The 25,598-nt window shown below is 63.2% G+C and overlaps 6 protein-coding genes across 15 annotated transcripts; 2 read left to right on the top strand and 4 right to left on the bottom strand.

Annotated features, from left to right (window-relative positions):
* Positions 1 to 442: 442 nt before the first annotated feature.
* On the bottom strand, positions 443 to 2,564 carry PMVK (phosphomevalonate kinase). Its single transcript, XM_071456727.1, has 5 exons — positions 2,426 to 2,564; positions 2,220 to 2,283; positions 1,403 to 1,555; positions 883 to 1,012; positions 443 to 690 (listed from the first exon to the last, which is right to left on the bottom strand). The coding sequence occupies exons 1-5, from the start codon at positions 2,506 to 2,508 to the stop codon at positions 554 to 556; spliced, it is 567 nt and encodes a 188-aa protein (XP_071312828.1). The 5' UTR covers positions 2,509 to 2,564; the 3' UTR covers positions 443 to 553.
* A 932-nt stretch (positions 2,565 to 3,496) lies between these two features.
* On the bottom strand, positions 3,497 to 6,997 carry PBXIP1 (PBX homeobox interacting protein 1). Of its 2 annotated transcripts, XM_071417085.1 has the most exons (11): positions 6,919 to 6,997; positions 6,338 to 6,416; positions 6,020 to 6,131; positions 5,869 to 5,936; positions 5,633 to 5,777; positions 5,328 to 5,540; positions 5,223 to 5,246; positions 5,067 to 5,140; positions 4,857 to 4,982; positions 3,804 to 4,768; positions 3,497 to 3,723 (listed from the first exon to the last, which is right to left on the bottom strand). In XM_071417085.1, the coding sequence occupies exons 2-11, from the start codon at positions 6,395 to 6,397 to the stop codon at positions 3,666 to 3,668; spliced, it is 1,845 nt and encodes a 614-aa protein (XP_071273186.1). In that variant the 5' UTR covers positions 6,398 to 6,416; positions 6,919 to 6,997; the 3' UTR covers positions 3,497 to 3,665. The 2 variants fall into 2 exon arrangements, with proteins under 2 accessions (XP_071273186.1, XP_071273188.1); XM_071417087.1 differs by lacking the exon at positions 5,223 to 5,246 and having other exon boundaries at positions 5,067 to 5,160; positions 5,324 to 5,540.
* Positions 6,998 to 7,130: 133 nt separating this feature from the next.
* On the bottom strand, positions 7,131 to 9,137 carry PYGO2 (pygopus family PHD finger 2). Of its 2 annotated transcripts, XM_071417097.1 has the most exons (3): positions 8,882 to 9,137; positions 8,748 to 8,797; positions 7,131 to 8,672 (listed from the first exon to the last, which is right to left on the bottom strand). In XM_071417097.1, exons 1-3 carry the CDS (start codon positions 9,003 to 9,005, stop codon positions 7,599 to 7,601), a joined length of 1,248 nt encoding a protein of 415 aa, XP_071273198.1. In that variant the 5' UTR covers positions 9,006 to 9,137; the 3' UTR covers positions 7,131 to 7,598. The 2 variants fall into 2 exon arrangements, with proteins under 2 accessions (XP_071273198.1, XP_071273196.1); XM_071417095.1 differs by having other exon boundaries at positions 8,748 to 9,137.
* Positions 9,138 to 9,278: 141 nt separating this feature from the next.
* On the bottom strand, positions 9,279 to 20,299 carry SHC1 (SHC adaptor protein 1). 7 transcript variants are annotated; one of them, XM_071417094.1, is made up of 13 exons: positions 20,250 to 20,299; positions 14,503 to 14,664; positions 14,237 to 14,307; positions 13,902 to 13,965; positions 13,522 to 13,641; positions 13,056 to 13,109; positions 12,918 to 12,969; positions 12,610 to 12,736; positions 12,341 to 12,509; positions 12,099 to 12,156; positions 11,819 to 11,986; positions 10,995 to 11,257; positions 9,279 to 10,175 (listed from the first exon to the last, which is right to left on the bottom strand). In XM_071417094.1, exons 2-13 carry the CDS (start codon positions 14,659 to 14,661, stop codon positions 10,047 to 10,049), a joined length of 1,434 nt encoding a protein of 477 aa, XP_071273195.1. In that variant the 5' UTR covers positions 14,662 to 14,664; positions 20,250 to 20,299; the 3' UTR covers positions 9,279 to 10,046. The 7 variants fall into 7 exon arrangements, with proteins under 7 accessions (XP_071273195.1, XP_071273194.1, XP_071273191.1 ...); XM_071417093.1 differs by lacking the exon at positions 20,250 to 20,299 and adding an exon at positions 20,169 to 20,222; XM_071417090.1 differs by lacking the exon at positions 20,250 to 20,299 and adding an exon at positions 18,255 to 18,338.
* CKS1B (CDC28 protein kinase regulatory subunit 1B) lies at positions 18,395 to 21,313 on the top strand. 2 transcript variants are annotated; one of them, XM_071417099.1, is made up of 3 exons: positions 18,395 to 20,560; positions 20,869 to 20,996; positions 21,063 to 21,313. In XM_071417099.1, the coding sequence occupies exons 1-3, from the start codon at positions 20,502 to 20,504 to the stop codon at positions 21,113 to 21,115; spliced, it is 240 nt and encodes a 79-aa protein (XP_071273200.1). In that variant the 5' UTR covers positions 18,395 to 20,501; the 3' UTR covers positions 21,116 to 21,313. The 2 variants fall into 2 exon arrangements, with proteins under 2 accessions (XP_071273200.1, XP_071273199.1); XM_071417098.1 differs by having other exon boundaries at positions 20,869 to 21,313.
* A 249-nt stretch (positions 21,314 to 21,562) lies between these two features.
* Positions 21,563 to 24,513, top strand: FLAD1 (flavin adenine dinucleotide synthetase 1). Its single transcript, XM_071456963.1, has 7 exons — positions 21,563 to 21,744; positions 21,840 to 22,599; positions 23,021 to 23,168; positions 23,362 to 23,460; positions 23,542 to 23,731; positions 24,118 to 24,191; positions 24,273 to 24,513. The coding sequence occupies exons 1-7, from the start codon at positions 21,595 to 21,597 to the stop codon at positions 24,406 to 24,408; spliced, it is 1,557 nt and encodes a 518-aa protein (XP_071313064.1). The 5' UTR covers positions 21,563 to 21,594; the 3' UTR covers positions 24,409 to 24,513.
* The last annotated feature ends 1,085 nt before the right edge of the window (positions 24,514 to 25,598 follow it).

Here is a 25,598-nt window from a genome sequence, read left to right as displayed (position 1 = left end):
GGTGTTCCCATCCCGGCGTGGGTCACCCCATGGACGGGGGGCACGGGGTGTGTGTGTCCCACGGTGTCCCCAAGGTCGGGGTCAGGGTAGGGGTAGAGCCAGAGTATGGGATACACACATACAGATCTACATAGGGCCCTAATCCCCCCTCAAAACCCCCAGCCCACCCAGGCACCCCCAGCCCCTGCCGTGCCCAGCTGTTGCAGGGGAGGAGCAGATGTGAGTGTACGAGTTTGGGAAGCAGATAATCTGTAGGGAATTGGCTGCTAGAAACCTTATTAAAAGACACCATGAGACATCCAGCTGGTGACCCTCTGCTTAGACAGAACTGCAGGACAAAAGTTCTGCCTCCTGAAAGCTGGGAAACCTGTGGTGGGCATGGGGCAGGATCACCTGTGTGTCCCTTCCCCAGAAATGAGACACAGGCCCAGCGTGGCAGCACTTCCCAGAAGTCAGAGCTTTATTCCAGAACAGGAAGCAGCAGCAGGAGGTGGAGATGCTGAGGGGCTGGGGGGATGAGGCAGTCCCCAAGCCCCAGTGGAGAGACATGGAGCTATAGGCTCCTGTGGAGAGACTGCACCAGCTCCTCCAGCTGCTCGCCCAGAGCCGCCTCATCGCCGTCATTGGTGATCACCCAGTCAAAGGCCACTCCTTGGTCCAGGCCGCACTCAGATTCAGCGTCGTCCACCCCTGGTAGCACAGAGCCCAGGGAGGCACCAGGGATGGTCAGGATGTGTCTGCCTGTGCCCCCACCACTGCCTCACCCCCCAGAGGTGGGGGGGCCTTGATCCCCAGCCTCCTGCTCCCACTGCCAAGGAAGGGCAGTGGAGGCAGCAGACAGGTTTGGTGTCACATAGGCCAAGCTGCCCCTCCCTCGCTCACCAGCGACAAAGACCCAGTTCCTCCTCTTCCTCGTCTCCTCAGTAGCCACCACCCTCACGGTCTGCACCACATCCCCGTAGGCGTCCCGGAACCACTCCACGTCTGAGAGGCGCCGTGTGTCGCTCACCACCTGCACAGGGCTCCATCAGCACCCGGCCTGTGCCCCCAGGGCCCCTGTGCACCTCCCAGAGCTCACCCACAGCAGCTGCAGCACCCCCAGAGCTCACCCACAGAGCCTGCAGGATCCCTGTGCCCTTCCAGAGCTCATGCACACCGGCCCCAGAGCTCACCCACACCAGCTGCAGGGTCCCAGAGCTCACCCACACCAGAACAGGGTCCCCATGCCCTCCCAGAGCTCACCCACACTGGCCCCAGAGCTCACTCACACCGGCTGCAGGGTCCCAGAGCTCACCCACACTGGCACAGGGCCCGGTGCCCTCCCGTTGCTCACCCAGACCGGCTGCAGGGTCCCAGAGCTCACCCACACCGGCACAGAGCCCTGTACCCTCCCAGTGCTCACCCAGACCGGCTGCAGTGCCCCCTCCACCGCGGCCCGGCAGAAGAAGCCGGGGTCGGCGCGGCGCTTCTCCTCGCCCCAGCGGATCATGTCCTGGCGGAACCTCTCCTTGTAGGCGCTGGCATCCAGGAGGCGCTCAAAGTCCAGCCCGTGCTCCTGTGGGGAAGGAGGGTCAGTGGGCATGGCCTGGGCACACAGCATGGCATGGCATGGCATGGCATGGCATGGCACGGCTGCTGTGACACGCCACAGCACAGGGACGGGCTGGCTCAGCACAGCATGCAACAGCTCAGCACGGTGTGGTACAGCACGGCTGTGGGATGGCACAACGTGGCACAGCATGTCCTGGCATGGCTTGGTGTGGTGCAGCATGGCACAGCATGGCACAGCATGGCAAAGCATCAGATGGCACAGCACAGTGCAGCAGGGAAAGCAGAGGACAGGCGAACACATGCCCTGGCACAACTCAGTGTGGCACAGCACAGCTCGGTGTGGCACGGTGTGAGCGTGGGATGGCACAGCACAGCACAGCAGTGTCCTGGCACAGCTCAGGATGGTGTGGCACTGTGTGGCACGATATGAGCATGGGATGGCACAGCACAGCAGTGTCCTGGCACAGCTCGGGACAGTGTGGCACTGTGTGGCACGATATGAGCATGGGACGGCACAGCACAGCACGGCACAGCAGTGTCCCGGCACAGCACGGCAGTGCCTGGCATAGCTCAGGAAGGTGTGGCACGGTACGAGCGTGGGATGGCACAGCACGGCACAGCACGGCAGTGTCCCGGTACAGCTCGGCGGCTGTGACATGGCTCCGTACCTTGGCGTATTGCTCCTTGAGGGGCCCGGAGAGGCGCAGAATGGTGCAGACATCAGGGCCCAGCCTGCGGGAGAGGGGCGAACGGGACGGGCACTGGCACCGCCTCTACTCGGCCAAGTCCCGGCCTCCCTGTACTCCGGTACCATCCCCGCCCGCCGTGCCTTCCCCGCCCACACGCTCGGCCCCAGTCCCGCCCGTCCCGGTACCGGCTCCGCAGCTCCTCGGCCACGAAATCCTTTCCCGATTTCCTCTTCCCGCTCAGCAGCAGCACCGAGCGCGGCGCCGCCATCGGCGCCTCCGCCCCGCCCCTGACCACGCCCTCGGTCACGCCCACACTGGCCCCGCCCCCGGCAGCCCGCGCGTCTCACGGCGCCCTCTGCCGGGCAGAGCCCGCACAGCAGCGAGGCCGCCCCGGGGACACGGCGAGTTCTGCCCCCGGTACCCCGCACCCCGACACCCCTCTGCCCTCGGTATCCCGCACCCCGGCACCCCCCTGCCCCCTGCCCTCCCTGCCCCCGGTATCCCGCACCCCGGCACCCCCCTGCCCCCGGTATCCCGCACCCTTCTGCCCCCGGTACCCCGCACCCCTGCCCTCCCTGCCCCCGGTATCCCGCACCCCGGCACCCCTCTGCCCCTCTGCCCCCGGTATCCCACACCCCTCTGCATCTCTGCCCCCTGCTCTCCCCTGCTCCCAGTGCCCTCACTTCCTCCTCACACCCTCCATTCTCCTCTGATGCTCCCTTTCCTCAGCACCCTGCTTCTCCCAGCATCTGCATTTCCCCAGCACTCTTCCCCCCACAATCCCTACTCCTCTTCTGCACCCCGCTTTCTGCCAGCATCCGTTTCCCCCAGTAGCCTCTTTTCTCTCCAAGCACCCTTCCTCCTCAACATCCTTATGCCCCCTCTGCACCCCACTTTTTCAACTGCTCCTCACTTTCTCCAGCACTCCCCTTCCCTCTTCACTGTTCCTCCTCTAAATCATTTTCCCCCAGCACCCTCAATACTCTTTATTCTCCCCCAGCAACCCCCTTCCCCTCCAGCACACCATATTCCCCTCTACCCCACCTTTTCATCAGCACCCCCTCTCCCCCAGCAGCCCTTCCTCCTCCCTGCACTCCTTCCTTCCCTCTCACAGCACCTTCTTTTTCCACAGCACTTCAGTCCCATCTGCTCTCCCCTTACATGCCCTGCCTCCTCTGAACCCCCATTTTTCCAGCCCTCTTCCCTCAGCACCCTCCTTTTCTCCCACCCCCATTTTCCCCACATCTACACAGCTCTGCCCAGCAGTGACTTTATTGATGGTGGCAGTGCAGCGTCACACAGTGCATTTGGTTAGGGATGTGGCCCTACTTGGCCCTACAGGGTGTGGGTCACCCCTAGACCCCCATAAACAGCATGTGGGGAGCCCTTGCATGGGGGTGCTGGTACACTACTGCCCCCCTGGCTCTACCCACGTGTGCCATGCTGCCTTGGGGCTCTCTGGCTCCACATGTTCCCGGAGGTGCTGCAAGAGAAGGGAAAATGTGATGGGCAGCAGTAGGAGGGAATCCCTGGGGACCCCTGGCACTGCCCACCCCAGCTCACCCACTATAGTGCCGCAGCATGTACTCCTCGAAGCCATCAGCCGCCTTCTTGTCACCCTGTTCCTGCCACGCCACGTCCTCAAGCAGATCCTCCACATCATCCACAAAATCCACGAACCGCAGGCGGTCGTGGGCAAAGACACCATCAGCCCTGAAGGCCCCATCGAGCTGGGGTGCCAGCCTCCCAAATTGTCTCCCCAAGCCCAGCTGCCCCATGAAGCTCTGCAGCAGTTGCAGGAACTGCACCTTCTGCACCGGCTCCAGGGCAACCCCAAGCACTTCCCGGCCCTCCTTGTGGGCACAGTCGGTCACCCCAGAGCAGCCCTGCGGTGCCCGGTACCGCTTGTGCCAGGGCAGCTCATGGGAATCGTGCCAGGGGTGGCTGTGAGATGGCTTCCCCCAGGCTTTGCCTGGCTTGTGCTCACGGGGGCCTCGGGGCTCCTTTTTGTGGTGTTTGCCCTGCTCTCTCCTCTCCTGCTCATGGGGGGATCCCCTGGCGCCGTGCTGCTTGTGCCACTTGCTCTCCTTCTCCACCTTGGATGGCTTCTTCCAGGGTGTGGAGAAGGACCTGTCTGCCTCCATCACCTGGGCCAGGTGCTGCTCCAGGGCGCTCAATTCCTCCACGAGCCCCTTGAGATCCCCAGAGCCCCGCACACGGTCCAGGGTGTCCGCCAGCTCCTGCCGCAGCGAGTCCAGGCTGCTGTGCCGCCGCGCCGTGGCTCTGCCATTCCCTGGCACACCCGTGGCACGTGGCTGCTCTGCCCGTGGCTCCCTGGGGCTGCCAGGGTCCCCCGTGGCCTGCAGGCGCCGCAGCTCAGCCTGGGCCTGGCGCAGCGCCGTCACCTCGCGCTCCAGCGCCGCGCGCAGCCGCGCGTTCTCCGCGGCCAGGCTCTGCTGCTGCGCCCCGGCCGCCGCCGCCTCGCCCTCGCTCTTGTGCAGCAGCGCCTGCAGATCTTCCTTGTGGGCCTGGGGCAGGGGTGAGAGGCTGTGAAAGAGGTGGCAGCGGGATAGAAGCACCGGGATGCAGCTCAGAGGTGTAATGGGCACCACCAACCTGTAGCTCTGCCTGCATGAGCCGGATCTCCTGGTTCTCTTTGGCCAGCTTGTCCAGGAGCTGGCTCATGGACTGCATGCTCTGCGGGCCCCCATCATCTGGCAGAGGGGGCTGCTGCTGCGAGTCCTGGAGGACAGGAAGGTTGGGAGCCCTGGGGGCGTTGAGGACACCCTCTGCCCTCACTCAGACCTGCTTGGGACCCCTCCTTACATTGCTGTCTATGGACAGCAGTGACTCCTGCTCCCCAGCAGCCAAGTCCCAGCTCCCCACACTCTCCACAGGGCCTGCAGAGAAGGACACGGGTCTGAATGTCCAGGCTGCTGTGAGATGTCCCCCTGCCCAGGTGGGCAAGTCACCTCTACTCACCATCTGCCACGTCGTAGATACCACCTGGGGAGAGGAGGGGACAATGAGGGGGACGTCTGGACCCTCCCCTGTCCCTGGGGCCTTGGCCACTGGGGCCCCACTTACCAGTGATGATCAGCAGCCCCACAACAACCATGGCCAAGGCCCCCAGCAGGTACGTGCTCATACTGAGCCCATCATCACCAGTGTCTGGTGTCCCCCGTTGTGGGGCAGGTGTGACAGTGGTGGGCTCAGGACGGGGCTTGTGGCCCGGCCTCCACCGCAGCCCCTCCATGTTATCGTCACTGCTGGTGCAGGACACGTCCTCCGTTGTTGGCCCTAGGGGGAGATGGGGGGAACCTCCAGGGAGGGTCTACACCTAAATACTGCCAGCAGAGATTCCCCCAGGCCAGTCCCCTGTGAGGCCTGACCTGCTGGGGGGGTGTCAGGGCGGGGTTGTGGCTCAGCCTCAGCATCCAGCTCCTCCTGCTCATCGCCCTCCAACACGCTGGGCTCTGCAGAGCCATCCAGGGCAGGCTCTGCGCGTGCCTTGGAGTCCTCACATTGCTCTGGGTCCTGCAGACACAGGCTCTGGCACATGGGGTATCTCTGTGCAGGGAGCAGCCCAGCAGTTCCAGCTCACCCCCAGCCCCCAGGTCTGACTCACCCCTTGCCCGCTGCCCTCAGGGCACAAGGTCTGCCTGGGGAAGGTGGTGGCACCATTGGCAGTCACAGCTGGGGAGAGGCAGAGCAAGGTCATGAGACAGTGGCACAGGAAGGTGACACCAGGCTTGCCCCATATACTGCTGGCTGCCTGCCTGTGACTGTGTCCTGGGTGCCTTCATCCTCCTCCTCCTCCTCCGGTTCCTCATCGTCAGACCCGTGGGAGGCTGAGTCCCGCTCTGGACCCACCGTGTCAATGGGCAGACCCTAGGGGAGGGGGTACATAGGGAGACACTTTTAGCCCCAACTTCCACGTGCCCACTCTGCCTGCAGCCCCAGGTGGGCACTGTGGGGTGTGCCCGGGGGTCTCCAGCTCTGGGGGGCTGCCCCCAAGGCATGGGGTCCCAGGTCTGGGATGTTGCCCTGGATATCTCAAGCAGTGAGGGTCTGCTCTAGGGGTTGCAAGCCCTCACCTCACCGCCCGCCAGCACCCAGTTGCTCTCTGAATCCCGGGAATCCAATTTCTCCGCCATAGGGACAGTCCAGCGCTACCTGCAAGGGGACAGACGGGCGGACACACGGACAGCGGGACACGACCCAGCTCCCAGGACCGGCTGGATGTGACCGGGAGAGCCTGGGTCCCGGTGCCAGCCCGTCCCTCCAGCCTGTAGCTGGGAGGCTTTCAGGGAGCCGTCCCGGTGCACCGGCTCTGGGCTGCTCCCCCCTGCCACCAGCTGCCGCCGCGGGGTATTTTTAGCCGGTGATGCGACCCAGCAGGTGGACGGGAGCCGCAGGGCCCGGCGTGGGGGAATCAGGGGCCCCGGTCGGGATCCCACAGCCCCACAGCAAAGCGGCAACACCGGACGGGGGTCTCGAGCAGCCCCCGCCCCTCTCTTCCCCTCCCGGTTCCCCGTCCGGGACTCAGAACCGGCCCGGTGGCTGACAACCCCCTCCTCTCCGCTTCCCACGGCCTCTCTGAGCTGTGCCCGCGCCCTCAGCCCCGTCCTGGCTCGGTTGGGCCCGGCAGGGGCAGCGCTCCCGCCGCTCCCGGTACCTGCGCCCGCCGCGTCCCGCCGGGAACTTTCCCCGGGGCCGCCGCCACCGCCCCCGCGCACGTGACAGCGGCAGCCAATCACAGCCCGCGGCGCAGCGTCGCGAGGAAAGGGGCGGGGACAGCGGCCGGTACCGAACACCGCCCCCCCTCCCCCAACCCCCCCAAACCCGGTACCGGACAGACACCGACAGCCCCGGACAGACACCGACACGCGCGTTTCAGAGTTTTATAACGACGGTACAAAAATTTCCATTAACGGTTGGCTAAAACGGACGGACCTGGGGTGGGGGAGCGGGTACTGGGAGCATCCCGACCACCGGAGCAGGGGGTACCGGGACTCTGCCCCGTGAATGTGGAAGGGGACACACCAGGAGCGCTGCACAGCCCGGGAGGTGCCCCCTGCAAGGGTAATGACCCAAATGGGGGCAGCACTGTAAAGCACCAGGAAACCCCAGCCCTCAGTGAGCCGGTACACCGGGACCAAAGGGCTGACACCGACACGGCCAGCACCGTCCCCGGTCCCCTGGAAGGTCCCGGTGCCAGGCAGTGCCCAGTGAGCAGCCACAGCCAGCACATAGCAGTGGCTCTCTGGCTGGCAGGGGGGGGTGACAGCTACAAAAAACGGGTGTTTGGTCCTAAATCAGTGTGGGGAAAGCTGTACATGGCGGCTGAAGGGTGGCTCAGCCGTCGTTGGCGGTCACCAGCTGTCCCATGCCCTCCCGGATGTAGACCGACTGGATCTCCTTCGTCTTGAGGCAGAAGTCGCAGGCCCAGACGGCGGAGGCCTCGGTGGTGAGCAGCCCGTAGGCGTTCTCGGTCATGCCCGTGCACTCCCGGTGGAACCACTTCTGGCAGGAGGCCTCGCACAGGATGGCGTCCTGGTCGTCGTTCACCTCGTTGCGGCAGGCCCCGCAGGGGTAGACGAGCCCCGGGGGCGGCTGGTGGCCCGAGGCGCTGCCGGCCTTGCCGGGGGCCGGCAGGGGGAGGCTGTTGCTCTCGGGGGTGCCGGCGCCGCGGCCGCCGCTGTTGGGGGCGAAGCCGGGCTGGGCCCCGTTGACGGTGGCGGGCGAGCCCGAGTGCTGCTCCTGGGCGAAGGTGCTGGGGGGAGGGTTCTTGCCCCCCTCCTCGCTGCTAGCGGGGAAGCCGGGATCCGCCCCAGGGAAGGGACTGGCTGTAGGGGGCAGCGGGGGCATGTTCTGCCCGGGGCGCTGCATGGGCGACTGTCCAAAGAGGTTGCTGGGCTGGCTGAAGCGCTGAGGCACCGCTGGCCCCCCGGGGGGGTTGAGGGCTGGCCCCGGTCCCATTTCCCCCCGCGGGGGCTGCCCCATAGTGGGGGACATCATGGGCCCGAAGCCCCCAACGGGCCCCTGCATGAGCTGCCCCATAGGGGGGCTGAAGTTCTGTCCGAGGGGCTGGCTGAAGGGCTGCCCGGCGAAGCTCAAGCCCCCCGGCTGCACGTAGTTTGGATTCTGGGGGGGCATGCTAAAGGCCGGGCCCATCTGCCCGGGGGCGAACGGCGGCGGCTGCCTCCGCAGGGACTGGGGACCACCGCCGTAACCAGGGGGCACCTGCGGCGACATCCCCCCCTGCATGCGGAAACCGCCGAACGGGACCGGGCTGCCCAGGAAGGGGGCGGGCGCCGCGCCCACCTTGGGGGCCCCGAAATCATCCTCGAAGGGGTTGGAAGCCACCAGGTGATCCACCATGGGGGTGGGCGGCGGGGCGAACTCCGAGAGGTGCGAGTAGGCAGGGCCCTGCAGGGAGAAGGTGGCGGTCAGGCTTGCTGCGGCTCGTCCCCGGCCCCCGCGCCGCCCCGAGCCCGGCCCTACCTGCGTGTTCGATTTGCGCCGCTTCTTCTCGGGGCTCTTCATCTGCAGCCCTGCGGGGACAAACGAGGCCGCGTCAGCGGAGCCGCGGAGACCTCCACCCACCCCAACCCCGACCCCGGTCCCCCCGCGCTCACCTGCCTTGCCCTGCTTCCGGCCGGGCCCGCCGGCGGCAGCGCTGCCCGCGGGGTGCGGGGGCCCCGGCGGGGCCGGCGGGGCCGGGACCGCTCCCTCCAGCTTCTCTGCGTGAGGGGCCGCCATAGCCCTCACAGCGCGCGCGTCGCCGCCATGGCCCGAGCGGAACCGGAACCCGCGCGGGGCCAATCACAGCGCGCGGGAGGGGCGGGGCGAGGCGCGCCAGACGTGTCAATCACCGCAGGCTCCCGCCCCACCCGCCAGTCGGACCAAACCAAATGCGGCATGATGGGAGGGGGGGGGAGCAGACGGGACAAACCACGTACGAGCTCCCGGGGGGCGCACAGGGATGAACCACCCGCCCACAGCGATCCCTCCCGTTTCACACCAGCCAGGACCTAGAGAAATACCAACTTTAATACAACCGCCAGTTCCTTTGGTATAGCGGGGCAGGGGCTGCGAGGCTGCGCTTTGGCTTGGGGGAGTTACACTGTGCATGCAGGGGGGTCCTCCCGCCAACCCCCCGGGGCTGCCCGGAGCTGCCCTTGCCCAGCCGGGATGGGCAGGGAGGGAAGGGGACATGGTGGCAACGTGTCCTGGAGCACAAGCATGTCACGGAGGGGGTACAGGGTGCTGGGAGCACGGGGGAGGCTCTGTAACCAGCCCCTGCCCTTGCATAAGAGTGTGGGACCTGCGGGGTCAAGGCACAGAGTTAACACGTAAAGTGATCCGGTACAGTCGAGGGCCTCGTGCTTGGGGGAGCAGAGCCCCCCATGGGCACCCTCCTTGGGCCCAGGGGCCAGAGATAAGGACAGGCTGCCTCTGGCTCAGGGGGGCTCAGCCCTGCCAGTCCTGAGCCCGTGCTGGTGAGCACAAGAACGGCTGTGGCACAGCAGCAGGGCTGGATTTTGGTAGGAGCTGAGCTGCTCTGCAAAGGCTGGAGCTGGAGAGGCTTTGCAAGAACGGTTCCCTACCCTGCAGGCACTCACAGCCTGAGCCCCCCATGGCCACCAGCTCCACGTGGTGAAAGGAGAGAGGCCCTGTCCTCAGGCAAGTCCATGCTCAGTCCTGGGTGGAGCACCTGCAGAGTCTGAGGGCTCCCTGGGGCACGGAACACGGCCGGAGGGCTGCGCTTTGGGGGTGCCGTGCGCTGGGGTCCCCGGGCGCTCACAGTCTCCTCTCCACGGGCTGCTGCAGGCACATCTCACTGCCGGCTGAGATGATGGGCAGGTGATTGTCCATGTGGTAGCTGATGAGGTGGCTGACGCTCTCGAAGCGATGATCTTTTGTCCTCACCTGGGGGGACAGAAAATGGGCACTTGGGACGCTGTCAGTGCCCACGTGAGGCCACAGCTGCCACCCTCCATGGCACGGGCTGGGCACAGAGCTGGCGCTGCAGTCTCCAACCCACGCTCTGCCCAAAGCCAGCCCAGCAGTGTTGCTCCTAATATCTGATCTAAACCTACTGTTTATCAGTTTGAAGCCGTTCCCCCTTGCCTTGTCACCCCAGCCCTTGTAAATAATAGTGTCTCTCCATCTTTCTTTTCGGCTCCCTTCAGGTACTGGAAGGCCACAATCAGGTCACCCCAAAGCCTTCTCTTCTCCAGGCTGAACAATCCAAATTCTCCCAGCCACTCTTCATACAAGAAGTGTTCCGTCCCTCTGATCTGCCTGGTGGCCTCCTCTAGACTGGCTCCAACAGATTCATGTCCTTCCTATGCTAGGACCTCAAAGCTCTCCTTTGATTTATAACTGCTAGTGAATTAACACCCTATGATATGAAGCAGTATGCTCCATATATTTGGGTCTCACAGTGCTCACCCCAATGCTCTGGTGGCTCTTGTAACCCCTAGGACCCACCGTGCTGCCCCTTTGAGCCCCCTGGTGCAGAGCTGGCCCTGCTCAGCACCTGCCAGAGCCAGAGAGCTCCAACTTCTGCTCTACTTGGAGAACCACTGAGAAATGGCACTAACTGATTCTGGGCTGATAGCCCCAGGCCTCAGGGATCAGCCCTCCAGCTGCTGAGAGGATGCAAAGGCATCTGGTGTGAGTGCTTCACTGAGTCTGAGGAGTTTGCCCGTGCTGCCCCAAGCTCCTTCCCCTACGTGGACTCACCACTCCCTCGGGATCCACGAGCAGCAGATGCTTGGGCTGCCCACCCTGCAAGCCAGTCAGCACATACTGGCCCGGGGTGGTGGTGCTCTCCCTCACCAGGAAGTCCCCGTTGACCTTCAGCAGCTTCTCGGCCTCCTTGCGGCTCATTTTGCCATGGTACCAGGGCTCCCTCCTCAGCTGCTCCTCCATGGAGGCCACAACCTGGGCAGGGGGCAGCCCCACAGGCACAGAGGGGGGCACACGCAGGGCATCTTCAAAGGGCTCTGCAAGGACAGAAGAGCTTTGTAGGAATGTGCCTCTTGTTGAGGGAGTGACAAAATTATCCTTTGTCCCTTTAAAAAGGAAATAAGCTTAGGAGTTTCTATTTTGGATTAAGTGAAAAGGCATCTCATAGGACTTGGAGGATTTCACTTCAAACTTAAGGATAGGTAATTGGAGCTTAAAAGTCTTGCTTGGGCAATTTACTTTCTCTTTATAAAATTTTACTTTCTCTTTAGAAAAAGAAGAGAACAAAGAAATTAATTGCTTTTGTGAGGTGTTTTACTAGAGGCAGGAGGGCTTCTTGTACTTGGATTGGTTTTTCTCTGTAAAGAATTTGTTATTTTGCCTTTTATTGAAACTTTTCTGTTTCCAATACTGCCACAGAAGCCATCCTGCTGATTTTATGCTTTCTAAGGTAGCTGAGCTATCTTGGGTGTGATATAAATCTCCAAGAGCTTACGAGACCTGGCTGAAGGAGACTCCTAATCCAGGAGCAGGGGGACCATAACCAAGCCCAGAGCCACCTCTGCCCAGCCCTGGCTGCAGAGACACCGTTCACTCACTCATGTCAAAGAGGTCCCTCTGTGTGCTGCCGTTGGCTGTGGCAGGGCTGCTGGCAGCTGGAGCTTGTCTTGTCTTGTCTATGTTCTGCACGTTGACGTAGGACGGGTCATCAAAGAGGTCTGTGCGCCCAGCTGTGCCTGCTGGAGCCGGGTACTTCTCTCTCCCTGCTAGCAGGAGCACTGTGGTCAGCAGGGTGGGCTTCAGCCCACCTTGGCCCCCCCCCCCCCCATCAGAGCACTGGGGGTCCATGGGAGAGGATGGAGACACCCACCACATTACCTTGGGCAGGAGCGTGCTGCTTCTGCGGGTCAAACTCCCCACCGGATTGGCCAACAGGCTGCAGGGAGAGGCAGTGATGAGCCCCCATCCCCTTTTCCTGCTCATCCCCCTTCCTGCTCCCCACACCCCAGAGACATTGAGGAGGCACAAATAACCTTCAGCAGAACCCACGGCCCATTTAGGGTCCCTACATCTCCCTTACAAGACGGTGCCTCCCCGAGAGGATGTGCCCAGAGCCTCACCAGCGTGGCACCCAAGTGATTTGGGGTCTGAGCAGCCCCATCCTGCAGCCTCATGTCCACGACCCCCCCAATGGGAGGCTCCTTGCCAGGGAAGTCGTTGTAGTACTGGTGATCTGGAGCTGGTTCCTCCTCTTCTTCATCCCAGGCAGAGCCATCAAACCCTGCCATCCTGAGGGAGCACAGCACAGGTAAGCCCGTGACAGCAGCCAGGGCTGCATCCCCCCCTCTCCAAAGCCACCTTTGTCCTTGTCACAGCACCCTGCTCTGACCTGTCGTGGGGTGTCACCAGCTTTGGAGGGTTCTTCAGGTACTGCTTGAAGCGCAGCTCGAAGGCCTGCCCGATGGTGCTGATCACATCCTGGGCCAAGCCTTCAGGACACTCCAGGATATGACAGGCTGGGTAGAAAACGGAGGAGTGGGATTGTGCAACTCCAGCACCAATGTTCTCCACCCCTGAGGCTGCCCTGTACACCCCAGAGCTTTCTGAGGGGTCACCCAGCTCCCCCACTACGTTGAGCTGATCCTCAACACCTCCAAAGTGGGGCTTTGGCATCGAGGACCCTTGCAGCACCCTCACCTCTCTGATTGACGGGGTCTTTGGCAACGTAGGCAACGTATTCAGCTGTGTCCTGTGGGTGAGACAGCAGCAGTGAGGCTGGGGCTGCTGGGGAGCACTGGGCAGAGGGCACAGATGGGGACCCTGCCAGGTACTCACCGGGTCTCCCCCTGATGCGAAGGAAATCGACTGCATGTGGTGGTTGGCGATGATCTGCAAGGTGGAGAGCTTGTTGGACACAGCCAGGAGTTCCTTGTCACCCACCCAGGGGTGGCCCATCCCGCTCCTCCCCAGGGCTGACCTGCCATGGGGGCTCAAAATCCTCCAGAGCCCTGGCTATGAGCCACAGACCACCAGGAAAAGGACTGGGACATCACCAGGACTGGGGTCAAAACCAGGAGATCAAGGGGATTTGGGTCTCAGTCTCCAGGAGAGATCCAACAAAGCACATGGGATATTCCTCCCACCTCTTCAGCCCCAGGCACTGTGGGGAGGTGAGCACCCATCTCACAGCCCATCCAGACATTTCCTGGGGAGGCTGGGGGCATCCCCTGCCCCAGCAAGATCTGAGCTCCATGAGGATTCCTGCCTGTCCAAAGCCAAGCCAACCCCTCCCCATTCTCACCTGCTTGCAGTCTGAGGCCATGAGGTTGAGGCTGCTGGTGGAGATGGTCAGGGTGATGGGCATGCCTGCAAACTTCAGGTTGCTCTTGCCCAGGATGGAGTTCAGGGAGCGGCTGCAGGGCTAGGGGCAAATGGTGGCGTAGAGAAAGGGCTCCCCAGAGCAGAGAGCCCAGCAGCAGGAGGACAGAGCACATCCCACTGCTTCCACAGCAGAGATGGGCACCTTGTCCTCACCAGTGGCCCTGGTCCAAGCCTCAGCTGGGAGATCAGAGCCCTGGGCTGACCAGCACAGCACTGCCAGCTGGGCTGGGATCTGGTCCTTGGCCCTGTGCCCAAACCAGCCACAAACGCTCCCCCAGCAGCTTCCCAGCCAGGCCTCACCTTCCTCCTCCTCACGGCTCCCTTGGCACCAGGCACAGCCTCACATACCAGCCCAATGGCCTCCCTGCAGGGAGTGCAGTGAAATGTCAGCCCCCCACAGTGCCTGCCTTGCCCCAAGACCCCCCCAAACACAGCACTCGGGACAGTGGGGACACAGGGGTCAGCACAGGAGAGACAGGGTGACAAAATGGAAGCTCTCAGGCAAAGTGGGGCTCTTTGGGTGGGCAAAGTGCACTGGAATTAGTGTTTGATGGGCTGCAGCAGCCCCTGGCCCCCACTGCAACTTCCTCACATCTCCCCAAAAAGAGCAGCCCTGGGGGAGAGGCAGAGCTCACCTGGTCACCTGTGTCCTGGTGTTGAAATCCAGAGCCCTCATGGACTGGAGCACTTCCACACAGCCCATGTACTGTGCAAGAGAGCAAGGTGAACTTGGCCAGCTGTGGAGTTTGTCCCCCAAGCACCCCAGCTCACAGCAGTAACTACCCCAGGAATCCCACTGCCCCACCCTGTCCCCCACTCCTCCCAAAGATCTTGGTGCATCCTCCCACCAGGAAGTCCCCAAATCCCCACAGTGACCCTTCCCAGTGTCCCCAGCACTCACCCGGACATGGTAGGAGACCCCAGAGCCCATGACCTTGTCATCTGGATGCAGCCAGCCACGGGTGGGTTTATTGACAAAGCTGCCGTGGCGCGTCCACTCATCACCCCCCAGCTGGCCGCCTTCCACCCGCGTCTTCTTCCCACAGCTCAGCTTGTTCATATCCTGGGAACAGACAGTGACAGGCCTCCCTGAGCCAGGGCTGGCACCACCCCCTGGCACTAGTGCTGGCATCCCAGGGGGACCAGGCTCCCCTGGGCTGCTGCTGGCTGCAGAGCCCCGCAAGCTGAGCAAGTTGGCGGGATTGGAGAGCTTCAGGTTGGCCATTTTGGGGAAGAAGGAGCAGAGGGTGGTAGGGCTCTCGTCCAACTCAGGTGAGAGCTCCACAAGAGGCGCAGCGTGGCTGAGGGAGGAGGAGGACAGGGAACCAGGCAGAGACTGCGTGCTGGCAAGGGACTCCACTGGGGAGGGCAGGACTCCCAGGCCTGCCATGGCCTCCTCCGGAGAGGAGACAGATTCATTCCTCAGGTGGCTGTATTTGCTCTTTTGCAGGAGATCCATGCTGGAGGCAGGTGAGAAGAGCCACAGCCGCCCTGTCCCGAGTGGCAGTGGGGTGGATGCAGCCAGCTGGGCCTCACAGGGGCCCTGCAGAGAGTCCGAGTGCCTGCAGCCGCCGGGAAGCTGCCCCCAAGCAGAAGCCTTGGCTGAACTCTGTGCTAGATCCACGCCAGCCCCACATGGCTGGCTGGGAGAGCTGGGCCTGGCAGCAGGTCCAGGGGCTGCCTGGCACAGCTGATCAGTCCTGATCAGCGGCAGAAGGATGTGCAGATCCGTTCAGGCTGAGAGCAACACGCTACAGCAGGGAGGAAACGGGGCCGCGGAGCTGCCGGCACAGGGAGGGGAGCTCAGAGTGCTCTGGGCTCAGCCTGGAGGTCCTCAAGCCCTTTGCCACTTCAACACCGAGCCAGCAACAAAACCCATTGTCTTCATCCAGCTCCAGCTCCCTCTGCCCTGCTGCTGGGCTCGGCACGGCCACCCTCTTCCACCCCACAGCTCGCTCCAGCCCCCGCGCCGCTGCCCGCTAAGAGGAAATCAAAAGCATGAATATTTAAAGCCCGGAGATGAGGCAGACACAGAGCGCATCCAAGCCCATCCCAGCCCTGCTCCGAGCACTGTCCAGGAGGGAACAAGGTCCTTGTGTGGCAGCCAGCGCCACCCAACCCACGTGCCGGCGGTGAGCAGCTGCTGTTGGCTTGCCGGGCTCTGCCGGGGGGGAGCAGCGATGCTGAGATGACACCGGTGCTCGCAGCTTCCTGGAATACGGGGACATGCAGTCCTTTTGAGAGCACAGATCTTGCCTGGAGGGCTGCTGGGAGAAAGAGGAGGACGGCCAGGAGCAGGATACAGGTAAGGCAGGGCTCAGCACAAACCCCCAGCCGTGGTGGGGAGCCCGTGGGAGAGGCTGCAGCGAATCGCTGCCGCTTCCCGCATGCCCAGCTGCTCCTCCTGCGAGAAGAGATGGAGGGGCTGCGGCTGATGGGAAGAGCTGTGCTGACTCACAGGCGGCGGGGCAGGCTCTGCCCGCGGCGCGGGCTGCGCTGGGGCTGGGGCGGCAGCGCAGGAGGGGCTCCCGGCGAGGGGTGGGGACGCAGCGCTTATCTGGAGCAGAAAAATCAAGGTCACAGGCGGAGCTAGCGGGAGAGGGCGGCAAGAACGTGCCGTGGGGGGAGAAAAGTTGGCCCCTTCAGCCTCGGGGAGCTGGGTGAAACTCCCACCTGTGGATCAGGGGGCTCAGGGGCAGCTCTCCCTTGTTGCCCTGTCCTCGGCGCACTTGCACGCAGCAGGAACTTGGGCCAGCCCTGGCCCCAGTGAGGGATGAGAGCTCTCCCCCATCCCCTCTAGGATGAGGCAAGGAGTTCAGACAGAACCCAAGCCCTGACACACCACGAGCCAGATCCTTCCGAACCACCAGGTGCTCTGTCCACCAAACCAAAACTGCGTAAATCCAGGCCAAGGAAAAGGCTCTGCCTGCTTGCAGCCTTCATCCAGCACTGCTTGGCACTGGCAGCTGCCTGCCCCACTTCACAGAGCCTGGCACACTGCCATGGGCACAGGGGGCTGGAAATTGCCACCTCCGTGATGCGAGGGGCTGTGGCACACACGAGTGGGGCCATCCCTGAAGCATCTCCTTGGCCATGCACAGTAGCTTTGTGAAAGCCAGCCCTCCCACCTCAGCCACGGTGGTCCCACAGGCACAGAAAGCCTGGCACACTGCCATGGGGACAGGGAAAGCCACGAGAGGGCTGGAAATTGCCACCTCCGTGATGTGAGGGGCTGTGGCACACACGAGTGGGGCCATCGCTGAAGCATCTCCTTGGCCATGCCCCCCACCCAGCTCAGCCAAGGTGGTCCCACAGGCACAGAGAGCCTGTGCTGGCTGTTCCACACGCTGCCTGTCCCCTCCAGGGGCCCCTGGCTGCTCAGTCAGTGCTGTGACCTTCCTGTGGCCGCAGCACCACTCCTCTAAAGAAAAGCAGGAAGCCCGGAGGCAGGAAGTTGCTGGCCCGGTGAGGGGCCAGTGCAGCCCTGTTGCCAGGGGAGCCTGGCTGGGCAGCATCAAGTGGCCACAGAGCACTGGGATTTGCCCACGATGGACAAAATGGTTGATGTGGGCTTGGGCTTGCCTGGCACAGCAGCTCTGTGAGCCCTGATGCTTCCCAGGATGAGAGCAGGAGGGAATTGCAAGGGGGCAGGAGAGTTTCCTTGGCCCCTTTCCACCAGCAGCCATCACCTCCAGGCAGCAAAGGGCTGATGAGCCTCCCAGCTGAAGCTCCTGCTCAGACACATCTCTGCTCTTAGAAGCTAAAATAATTCCTGATTTTCTCAGAACCTTCCAGGCCAGTCTGTAAGAGCTTGTTACAAGATGCATGGCAGCTCCCAGCCCTTGGAGACCAGAGGTGCTACCATCACAGCACCCCCCCCAGCCCCAGAGTCCACCCCAGGGCATCAGAGCTCCCTCTCAGCGGGCTCTGAGTGCAGAAGGCAAACCTGGAGATGTGCAAAGGTGCAGAACTGCCTGAACAGGCAGTCCCAAGCCCCATCCCCAGGCTGCAGCCCTTCCCTTTGCCAGGAAGATGCCAGAAGCTCCTGTCCCTGCAGCAGAGGATGAGCAGAGCAGCTGGAACTGTCCCTGAGGAGCTCTGGGGACATGTCCTGCTCCATGTGCCCTGCCGCCACAGAAAGATCTGGATCATGAGGAACAGAGGGATGTGGGCTACTTCCAGGCACCTGAGACTGGGAATTCACACAGCAGCTGGGGCAAGGAAGAGAAGCAGAGTGGGGATGCTCAGGGCTCCACTAACAGCATCCTCCCTGGAAAAAAACCTGGGAGCTGAGTCAGAGGCCTGGAACACACCAGAGGTTTGGCAAGAAATCACAGCAAGGTGCAGGTGGCCACACATACAAACCTGACCCTGGGCAGGAGACCCCCTCTGTCCAATGCTGAACCTCTGAGGCAGGGGTGAAGCAAAGGAGAACACTCAAATCCAGCCAACAGCTGATTTTTTCCCCCACGCATCACAACAGCATCGAACAACATTTACACATTCCTGCACGCAACCTTCTCCTTCACTCTGCAGAGGGGGTTAGGAGATACCAGTGGAGATGTGGGGAAGAGGCTGGAGACCTCCCAGAAGGCAGAGGAGGCAGGCAGGATCCACCACCGAAGCCACTGAGCCCTCCACCGAGGTCCTTACCACATACTCCATCGCCGGCGGAGGGCAGGGCAGGCCCCGGGCGGGGAGCAGAGACACAGAGCCCCTCTCGTCTGGCACTCCAACCTGTGGTTCAGGGACAAACAGGGAGTTAGGCAGCCCTGTCCCAGCCTGCTGAGGTGGCCATGGTGCCAAGAGGCAGACCCTGCTCCTCCATATGCTGTCCACAGGTGGATGGGGTTGTGGCTGCTGTGCCGTGCTGCTGGCACCAAAGAGCAGGAGAAATCTGGAAGCTGCCTTCTTGCCATTGGAAAGAAGATGGAGATGGGATGTGCTGGGACAGGAACACCAGGCTGAGCCTGGCGTTGCTTGGGCCCTGCCCACACTGGCAAATGGTATTGGGGGCCTAGAGTCACTCTGTGACCCAAGGAAAGTGCTGGAGCTGATCCCTGTCCAGCCCTAAAACCAGTACTGGAGAGCCACACGCAAGGAGGGAGAGCAAAGGCAACCAGAGGGGCAGAGCTGTCCCTTCCTGCACCACTTCAGCTGGCATCCTGATGCAAAATTACACACAGAGCCCCCAGGGCTGTGTCCCTTCCTCCCAGGGGACCGGTGAAGACAAAAGTCATGGAAAGAGTCTACAAGGGGTGAGCTGGCAGAGGCAGGAAGCTCTGCGAGGGGAAAACAAGGCAAGCAAAGCTCTTTTCTCACTCCTCTCACTGCCACTGCCCAGCTGAGGCAGTCAAGGCCGGGCTGGTAGAGCAGCAGCCATGATTTACTGCTTGGCAGCACTTGTACCTTTATCTGCCTGTGCCAGCTGTCACCACCAGCTTGGAAAGCAGCAAGATAAGGAGGGCTGTGCTTGGCCATGGAGATTGACCCCTGCAGCACCACGCCACTGCCAAGCAGAGGTGGTGACCAGGGCACCGAGGCTGGTGGCAGGGAAGAAGCATCTGGACCCAGGGCCAGGGTGCTCAGCCTTACCAAAGCCCATTTGTGTCCCTGCCCAGGATGGAACACTGCTTTGCACAGCTCCAGAGGGGATTCCCCCACCAAAGGGCAGCGGGGTGGATCCTCAAGCCCTCCCTGGCTGAGAGGAGATGGCATCTTCAGCCCCTCTGGTACAGGCTGACACCAGGGCAGCCCCAGCAAACACGGAAAAGAAGTGCCCTTTGCCCACAGATTTCTGCAGCGCCAACGTGGCAAGCAGGGCCCGGGTCACATCTCCTTGGAAGCCGTGTCCATGGTCTATAATCTGTGTGGGTGACCCCATCTAAGAGATTCAAGGGGAGAAGCAAGAACAGATGGACACAACACGCAACTGGAGAGCAGACACACAGATCTCCAAAGGGGAGCAGCTACCCCTGTCCACAGCAGCTGGGTAGGCTCCAGGTACTCACTGCTGCCTTACTCTGAAGCACAGAAGGCCGGAGGGCAGAGCCCAGCACCGCAGAGAACGAGGAACCCTCCAAACCCAGCCGTGCCCCGTCCCTGCTGGAGGTCGTGCCAGCCTCGGGGTTGTCCCCGGACCCTGCAGCGCCTCTACAGCCCACAGTCTCCTTCCCGTGCACCGCACCGGCACCGGGTGGGGACCCCAGGCACACGCAGCAGCCGCCACGCCGGGTGGGTCACCCCCGACCTCAGCACGGCCCGGCACCGGCTCCTCCGCCCCCTGGTCCGGGCCTGCCCCACGCCGGGCGAATGAGGCAGCTGGGAAGGGCGGCTCGGCTCTCACAGCACGGGGAGCGACGGCGGCAGAACCCCCCACAACTCGTTCCGCGGAAAGCGGCGGCGAAGCGGCGGCGAGCGATGCGGCCTCAGTCCGGCGACACAGCGGCCGCGGGGGGGGCACGGCGGGGCCTGGCCCGGAGTCCCGGGCCCTTTACACGGGTCTCCCCCCCTCCCACCCCTTCCTCCGTCCGCACGCCCTCACCGCCCCGGCCGGCGCGCGCTCACCGGGCACCATCGGTCACGCGCGGGCCTCGCTCTCCGCCGCTCCCCCCACCCCCCCCTCCCGCCGCCCTCACCGCCACTCACTTCCGGCCCGCGCCCCTCCGGCGTGGGCCCCGCCGCGCCCGCGCCACGTGACTCCCCCCTCACACACCAGCCAATCGCGGCCCGCGCCCGGCCCGCGGGAAGCAGCGCGGCGGCCAATGAGCAGCCGCCCCGCCCCCCGTCGCGGCGCGGCTCTGGCCAATGGGAGCGCGAGGCGGCGGTGTTTGAAAGCACCGCGGGGGGGCGGGGGCGCCAACGGCCGCCGAGGGAGGGCACGGCGGGGCCTGTCCCGTCATGGCGCACAAACAGATCTACTACTCGGACAAGTACGACGATGAGGAGTTTGAGTACCGGTAAGGAGCGGGGAAGGGGTGCCGGTAATGCCCGCTTGATAAGGAAGAGGGGGGTGTCGGTTAAGGTTTGCTGCGGTGAGGGAGGGAAATGCCTCGGTAGCGTAGGATTAACGGCTCGCGAGTGGGAGGGGAACGGGGGGCGAGTCGCTGGTCAGGCAAGAGGGGAATTATCCTGATAATTTGGGGGAGGGGGTCCCGGTGAGGGTTCTGTATCGGGTCACGGCGCTGGTGCCGTTAACAGCTCTCCGGTGGGGAATGAGGGGGTTTCGGGGGTGCCCCGGTGTTGACTGAGAGGTGCGGGACTGCAGGCACGTGATGCTGCCCAAGGACATCGCCAAGCTGGTGCCCAAGACCCACCTGCTGTCGGAGTCGGAGTGGCGGAACCTGGGCGTGCAGCAGAGCCAGGGCTGGGTCCACTACATGATCCACGAGCCAGGTGAGCCCCGCGGGGAAGCGGGTGGCGCCCAGGCGGCCCGGCCTGACCCCCTCTTTTGCCCCGCAGAGCCCCACATCCTGCTCTTCCGACGGCCATTGCCGAAGAAGCCAGAAAAGTGAGTGGCCCCTGGTCTGCCGAAGCTCCCAGTCCTTCCACTCTGAGAAAACACCTTTCTCCTTCTTCTTCTCGACATTTCTTGGGGGCTTCACCCCCTGACCCTCGACGCTGCTTGGGCGTCGTTTTGTCGGCTCGGCCCCGGTTCCGAGGGCCCTTCTCGTTGCGATGCCTCCAAAGCTTCAATAAAGTGATGTTTGGGAGCTGTCTGTCTGCAGTACCGGGGGCAGCTGGGCTGGAGGGCGAAGGGGTCCCGGTCGCGCGGAGGTTCCCGAGGAGACTCCCCGCGCCCACGGGAGAGGAGATGTGCCCCGGTCCGCCGGGCACGGCCGACACCCCCTCCCTTCGGCCCTGCGATGGTTCCGTCCCCGCAGGTCCCGCCTCTCGGCCAATGGGATCTGGCGGATCCCTGTGACTGACGTGCGGGCCGGCCTGTGAGCGCGCGGGGCGGTGTCGCGGTGTGCGGAGGTGCCCGGGCGGCTCCATGTGGGGGGTGCTGAGGGTTGCGGGGAGGGTGTGCGGGCCTCTGCGCGCTGCCGCCTGCCGCCTCATGGCCGCTTCGAGCCCGGCAGCGGTGACTCAGGGATCCGCCAGCACCGCCGGCATCATCATCATCGGCGACGAGATTCTCAAGGTGCGGCCGCGGGCGGGCCTGGGCTGCGGGCATGGGACGGGCTGGGGCCTGGGGTCGGGGCGCTCCGCTGTCACGGGCGTCTGCGGTCCCCTCAGGGCTACACACAGGACACGAACTCCTCCTTCATGTGCCGGCGGCTGCGGGCTCTTGGCGTGAGTGTCGCCCGCATCTCCGTGGTTCCCGATGATGTGGAGGCCATCGCCAGCGAGGTGGCCGCCTTTGCTGCTCGCTTCACCTACGTGCTGACCTCCGGCGGCATCGGCCCCACGCACGACGATGTGACCTTCGAGGCCGTGGCTAAGGCCTTTGGGGAGAGGGTCATCCTCCATCCCGAGCTGGTGGCACTGGTGCACAAGTTCTTTGGCAAGACGGAGGAGCAGTGCCCTGAAATGAAGCTGGCTCGCGTCCCCGAGTCCTCCCGCCTCAACTACGGCACGGACGGGCACACTGGCAGCGCTTTCAAGTACCCTCTGGTCAGTGTGCGCAATGTCTACATCTTCCCCGGCATCCCGGCGCTGATGGAGCGGGCCCTGGATGGCCTCGCTCACATCTTTCGCAGCAAACAGACCCATTTCCACTCCCGCACCGTCTATGTGGCATCTGATGAGATGCTCATCACGCCGGTGCTGGACAGGGCTGATGCCACCTTCCGGGGCCGCGTCAGCTTGGGCTCGTACCCAGACTGGACCAGCAATTACTACCGTGTGAAGCTGACCCTGGACTCAGAGTCAGAGCAGGACCTGGAGGAAGCGTATGGCTTTTTGATGAGGGAGCTGCCACCGGGTGTTGCTGTGCCGTTGGTGACAGACTGTGTCTCTCCAGCAGCTGTGGAGGTTTATGGCCTGGCTGAGTCAGGTACTGGGAAGAGGTGCTGCAGCACAGCTCTGTGCTTCCCCTGTGCAGCCTAGCAGGGCTGGGGCAGTGGGAACTCCAACCTGGCAGCAGAGCTTGCCTGTTGTGTGCTGGGAGGCTTGAGGTGTGCTGCAGCTGCAGTGGGCTTCATCCTACACGGGTGGAAATGGGATCTGTAACCTCAATTAGGGCTGGTGATGGCAGGGTCTGAGAGCACACTGTGCAGCAGTAGCTGCAGTGCCACAGTTCCCCATGTCCTCATGATCCCTATCACGTTGTGGCCCAGATCTCTGGGTTGAACAAGCTCTTGGCTGTGGTACCAGCAATGGCTCTGCTGTGTGTCCAGAGGGTGAAGTGCCCTAGGCCCTGGGGCCATGCTAAGGGAACATGAGCTGGGCAGGCACCAACTGTCCTGTCCTGGCAGGCTCGGCCCTGGGGCAGAAGGTGGCAGCAGCCCTGAGAACCATCGAGGAGGCTTTGGACCAGTACAGTCTGGTCCAGCTCTGCGTGGGCTTCAACGGGGGCAAGGACTGCACAGCCCTGCTGCACCTCGTCCATGCTGCTGTGCAGAGGTACCCACGCATGGGGCTCCAGGCTGGGGCAAGGCTTAGGGGTCCTGCAGACCCTGGCCAGGGCTCTGGGGCTCTTGCTTGCTCCACCCTGGGGGAATGAGTGGATTCCTGGGCTCTATCTGGTCAGATCTGGACGCTGCCTTGCCTCCAGTTGCCATGGGTCAGAGTCCAGCTGCCCTGGGTCTCTCTGCAGGCGGTTCCCAGCGAGGCAGGAGAAGCTGCAGGTGCTCTACATCCGCATTGTGTCCCCATTCCCTGAAATGGAGCAGTTCATTCAGGCAACAGTCCAGAGGTAGGAGGCACAGTGGGGTGGGCTGCTGCCCAGAGGCTGTGCAGTGCAGCCTGCAGACAGCTGTCCACCCTGCCTGTGCAGGTATGGGGTCCAGCTCTGCACTGTGGAGGGCTCCATCCGGGAGGCCCTGGCGCAGCTGAAGGAGCAGCAGCCCCAGCTGGAAGCTGTCCTGATGGGAACGCGGCGCACGGACCCCTACTCACGCACCCTGACCCCCATGTGTGTGACAGACCCCGACTGGCCCCCTTACATGCGGGTGAACCCCTTGCTGGTACGTGGCCCCCACCTGCTGTGGGGCTGGAGCTGTTGCCACAGGGCCTGGCAGGGGGATCTGGTGGGGCTGGGAAGCAGCAGTGATCCACCCCCATCCTGAACAGCTTCTCTCACAATTCTCGCCCTCCCAGAGCATTTGCTGCCCCTCTGTGCAGCTGTGGGTGCCCCTTGCTGCAGTGATGCTGCTGGGTGCTGTTGGGCAGGGCTCGTTCTTGCCTCCTGGGGGGTTGCCCTGTTTTTGGGGAGGTGCTGGGAGGAGTGGTGGTGCTCTGCTGACCATCTGGCTCTCCCAGGTGCTCTCCAGGAAGGTCTGGCTTGCTTCCCTGGGAGGCAAGGGAGCAGCCTTTTGCCTCTGCCTCAATCCCTGCCCAATTCTGCCTGCAGGACTGGACCTACCGGGACATCTGGGAGTTCCTGCGCAAGCTCTTTGTCCCCTACTGTATCCTCTATGACAGAGGGTGAGTGCCCGCTGCTGCCCTTCTCACATGCACAGCCAGTGGCCCTGGGTGCAGTCCTGCAGCTGCTTCTTCCCTCCACAGCTACACATCCCTGGGGAGCATGACCAACACAAAGAAGAACCCAGCCCTACGCTGCACCGATGCTCAGGGCCGGGAGAGCTACAGGCCTGCCTATGAGCTGGAAAATGAGGAAGAAGAGCGCACCTCCCGCCAGTGAAGGCCACGTTCTGGGAGCCTCCTCCACTGGAATGCTGCTGGGAGTGACCCTGAATAAAGTTGCTGCCTGTCAGCACTAAATAAACCTGCTGCAGTCTGCACTGCACTGGCACGTGGTCTTGTTGAGCCCTGAGGGCTCCATGGGGCAGGAGTGGGAGGAACAAAAGGGTCCCCAGGTTGTGCCCCCTTCCCTGCACCCACTATTGTAGGAGTTTTGGAAATGCAGAGAATGTAGCAGGTTCCAGTGCTTGCCAGGGCCCCACACGTCAGCACTGCTGCCTCTCCCACCGTGTCAGATCCTGCTGATTCCTCATGGGCCATGCACATCCTCTGGACCATGGCAGCCTGTCTGCAGGGTGCTCCCCAGCCAGTGGCACGGGTACAGGCCCTGGCACTGCCAGCACCCGCTGCCACCTCCCTCGGGCTGCGCCTGGGCTCCTGGTTCCTGCGGCTTCTGTGGAAATGCATCTACTTCCTTCTCTGCAGCTGGTGCATCCGTGAGCTGCTGGACTAGGGAAGGACCCTCCCAGTGTCCCAGGACCCTGTCAGCCCCTGCCTGCCCTGGTGCTGTGGGTGAGTGACCTGCCTGCAGCTTGACTTGACATGGTGCTTGGAACATGACAGGGGCCTGGCTGTGGCAGTTCTGGGGGTTGAGAGGGTGTTGCCTTGGTACTGGTCAGTGGGTTGTTACCCCCTGTGCCTCTCTCCCCTCCCCAGGACTGTCCCTGTTGCCCTGTGCTGATGGAGCTGATGGACCTCTGGCGTTGAGACTGATCCAGCCTGTGCCCTCCCTGATCAGAGACCCCAATAAACCTGAGCAGTGCCTGACTGGCTGCATCTGTTTGGGCAGAGCTCTGGGAATGTCTCTGTGTGTGTGTGTCCCCAACCTCCTGTTCCTAGCCCTGGGTAGCACTAAGGCACTCCAGCACACCCCTTGCCCCTGTCCAGGACTGAGGGTCCCCACATCCCTTGGGGCCAAGGGGCAAGAGTGGGGGGCTGGGGTTCTTCCTGCATCTCCTGCCTGCTCCCCCACTCCTGCCTGTTTCCTATTTCACTCTGTGGGAAGCAGCTAGAGCAAAATATCTCCGATGGGCCCAGCCTGGCTGGGAGCTGCAGCAAAGGTCACGGCTTGTAGCACCAGGGGGTGGCTGTGGGTCTGTGAGCCCACCCTGCCCCACTGCTGCCTGTGCT

The sequence above is a fragment of the Agelaius tricolor genome, unplaced genomic scaffold (assembly GCF_023055355.1).
Source record: "Agelaius tricolor isolate 1412-34295 unplaced genomic scaffold, bAgeTri1.0.p SCAF_66, whole genome shotgun sequence".
NCBI lineage: Eukaryota > Metazoa > Chordata > Aves > Passeriformes > Icteridae > Agelaius > Agelaius tricolor.
The sequence above is the reverse complement of the archived record's forward strand: the minus strand, read 5'-3'. Positions and strand labels throughout refer to the sequence as shown.

Coding starts and splice junctions, on each gene's coding strand:
- PMVK (XM_071456727.1), bottom strand. CDS start 2,508: ATGGCGGCGCCGCGCTCGGTGCTGCTGCTGAGCGGGAAGAGGAAATCG. Junction 2,284..2,425: donor GCCGAGGAGCTGCGGAGCCG/GTACCGGGACGG, acceptor CCTCTCCCGCAG/GCTGGGCCCTGATGTCTGCA. Junction 1,556..2,219: donor TCAAGGAGCAATACGCCAAG/GTACGGAGCCAT, acceptor CCTTCCCCACAG/GAGCACGGGCTGGACTTTGA.
- PBXIP1 (XM_071417087.1), bottom strand. CDS start 6,397: ATGGCGGAGAAATTGGATTCCCGGGATTCAGAGAGCAACTGGGTGCTG. Junction 6,132..6,337: donor GGGTGCTGGCGGGCGGTGAG/GTGAGGGCTTGC, acceptor CCCCTCCCCTAG/GGTCTGCCCATTGACACGGT. Junction 4,983..5,066: donor TGCTGTCCATAGACAGCAAT/GTAAGGAGGGGT, acceptor CCTGTCCTCCAG/GACTCGCAGCAGCAGCCCCC.
- PYGO2 (XM_071417095.1), bottom strand. CDS start 9,005: ATGGCGGCCCCTCACGCAGAGAAGCTGGAGGGAGCGGTCCCGGCCCCG. Junction 8,673..8,747: donor GGCGCAAATCGAACACGCAG/GTAGGGCCGGGC, acceptor TTCTCCCTGCAG/GGCCCTGCCTACTCGCACCT.
- SHC1 (XM_071417088.1), bottom strand. CDS start 15,060: ATGGATCTCCTGCAAAAGAGCAAATACAGCCACCTGAGGAATGAATCT. Junction 13,110..13,521: donor TGGCCTCAGACTGCAAGCAG/GTGAGAATGGGG, acceptor TCCACCTTGCAG/ATCATCGCCAACCACCACAT. Junction 10,176..10,994: donor TCGTGGATCCCGAGGGAGTG/GTGAGTCCACGT, acceptor CTGTCCCCCCAG/GTGAGGACAAAAGATCATCG.
- CKS1B (XM_071417098.1), top strand. CDS start 20,502: ATGGCGCACAAACAGATCTACTACTCGGACAAGTACGACGATGAGGAG. Junction 20,561..20,868: donor GATGAGGAGTTTGAGTACCG/GTAAGGAGCGGG, acceptor GCGGGACTGCAG/GCACGTGATGCTGCCCAAGG.
- FLAD1 (XM_071456963.1), top strand. CDS start 21,595: ATGTGGGGGGTGCTGAGGGTTGCGGGGAGGGTGTGCGGGCCTCTGCGC. Junction 21,745..21,839: donor TCGGCGACGAGATTCTCAAG/GTGCGGCCGCGG, acceptor CGGTCCCCTCAG/GGCTACACACAGGACACGAA. Junction 23,169..23,361: donor GTCCATGCTGCTGTGCAGAG/GTACCCACGCAT, acceptor GTCTCTCTGCAG/GCGGTTCCCAGCGAGGCAGG.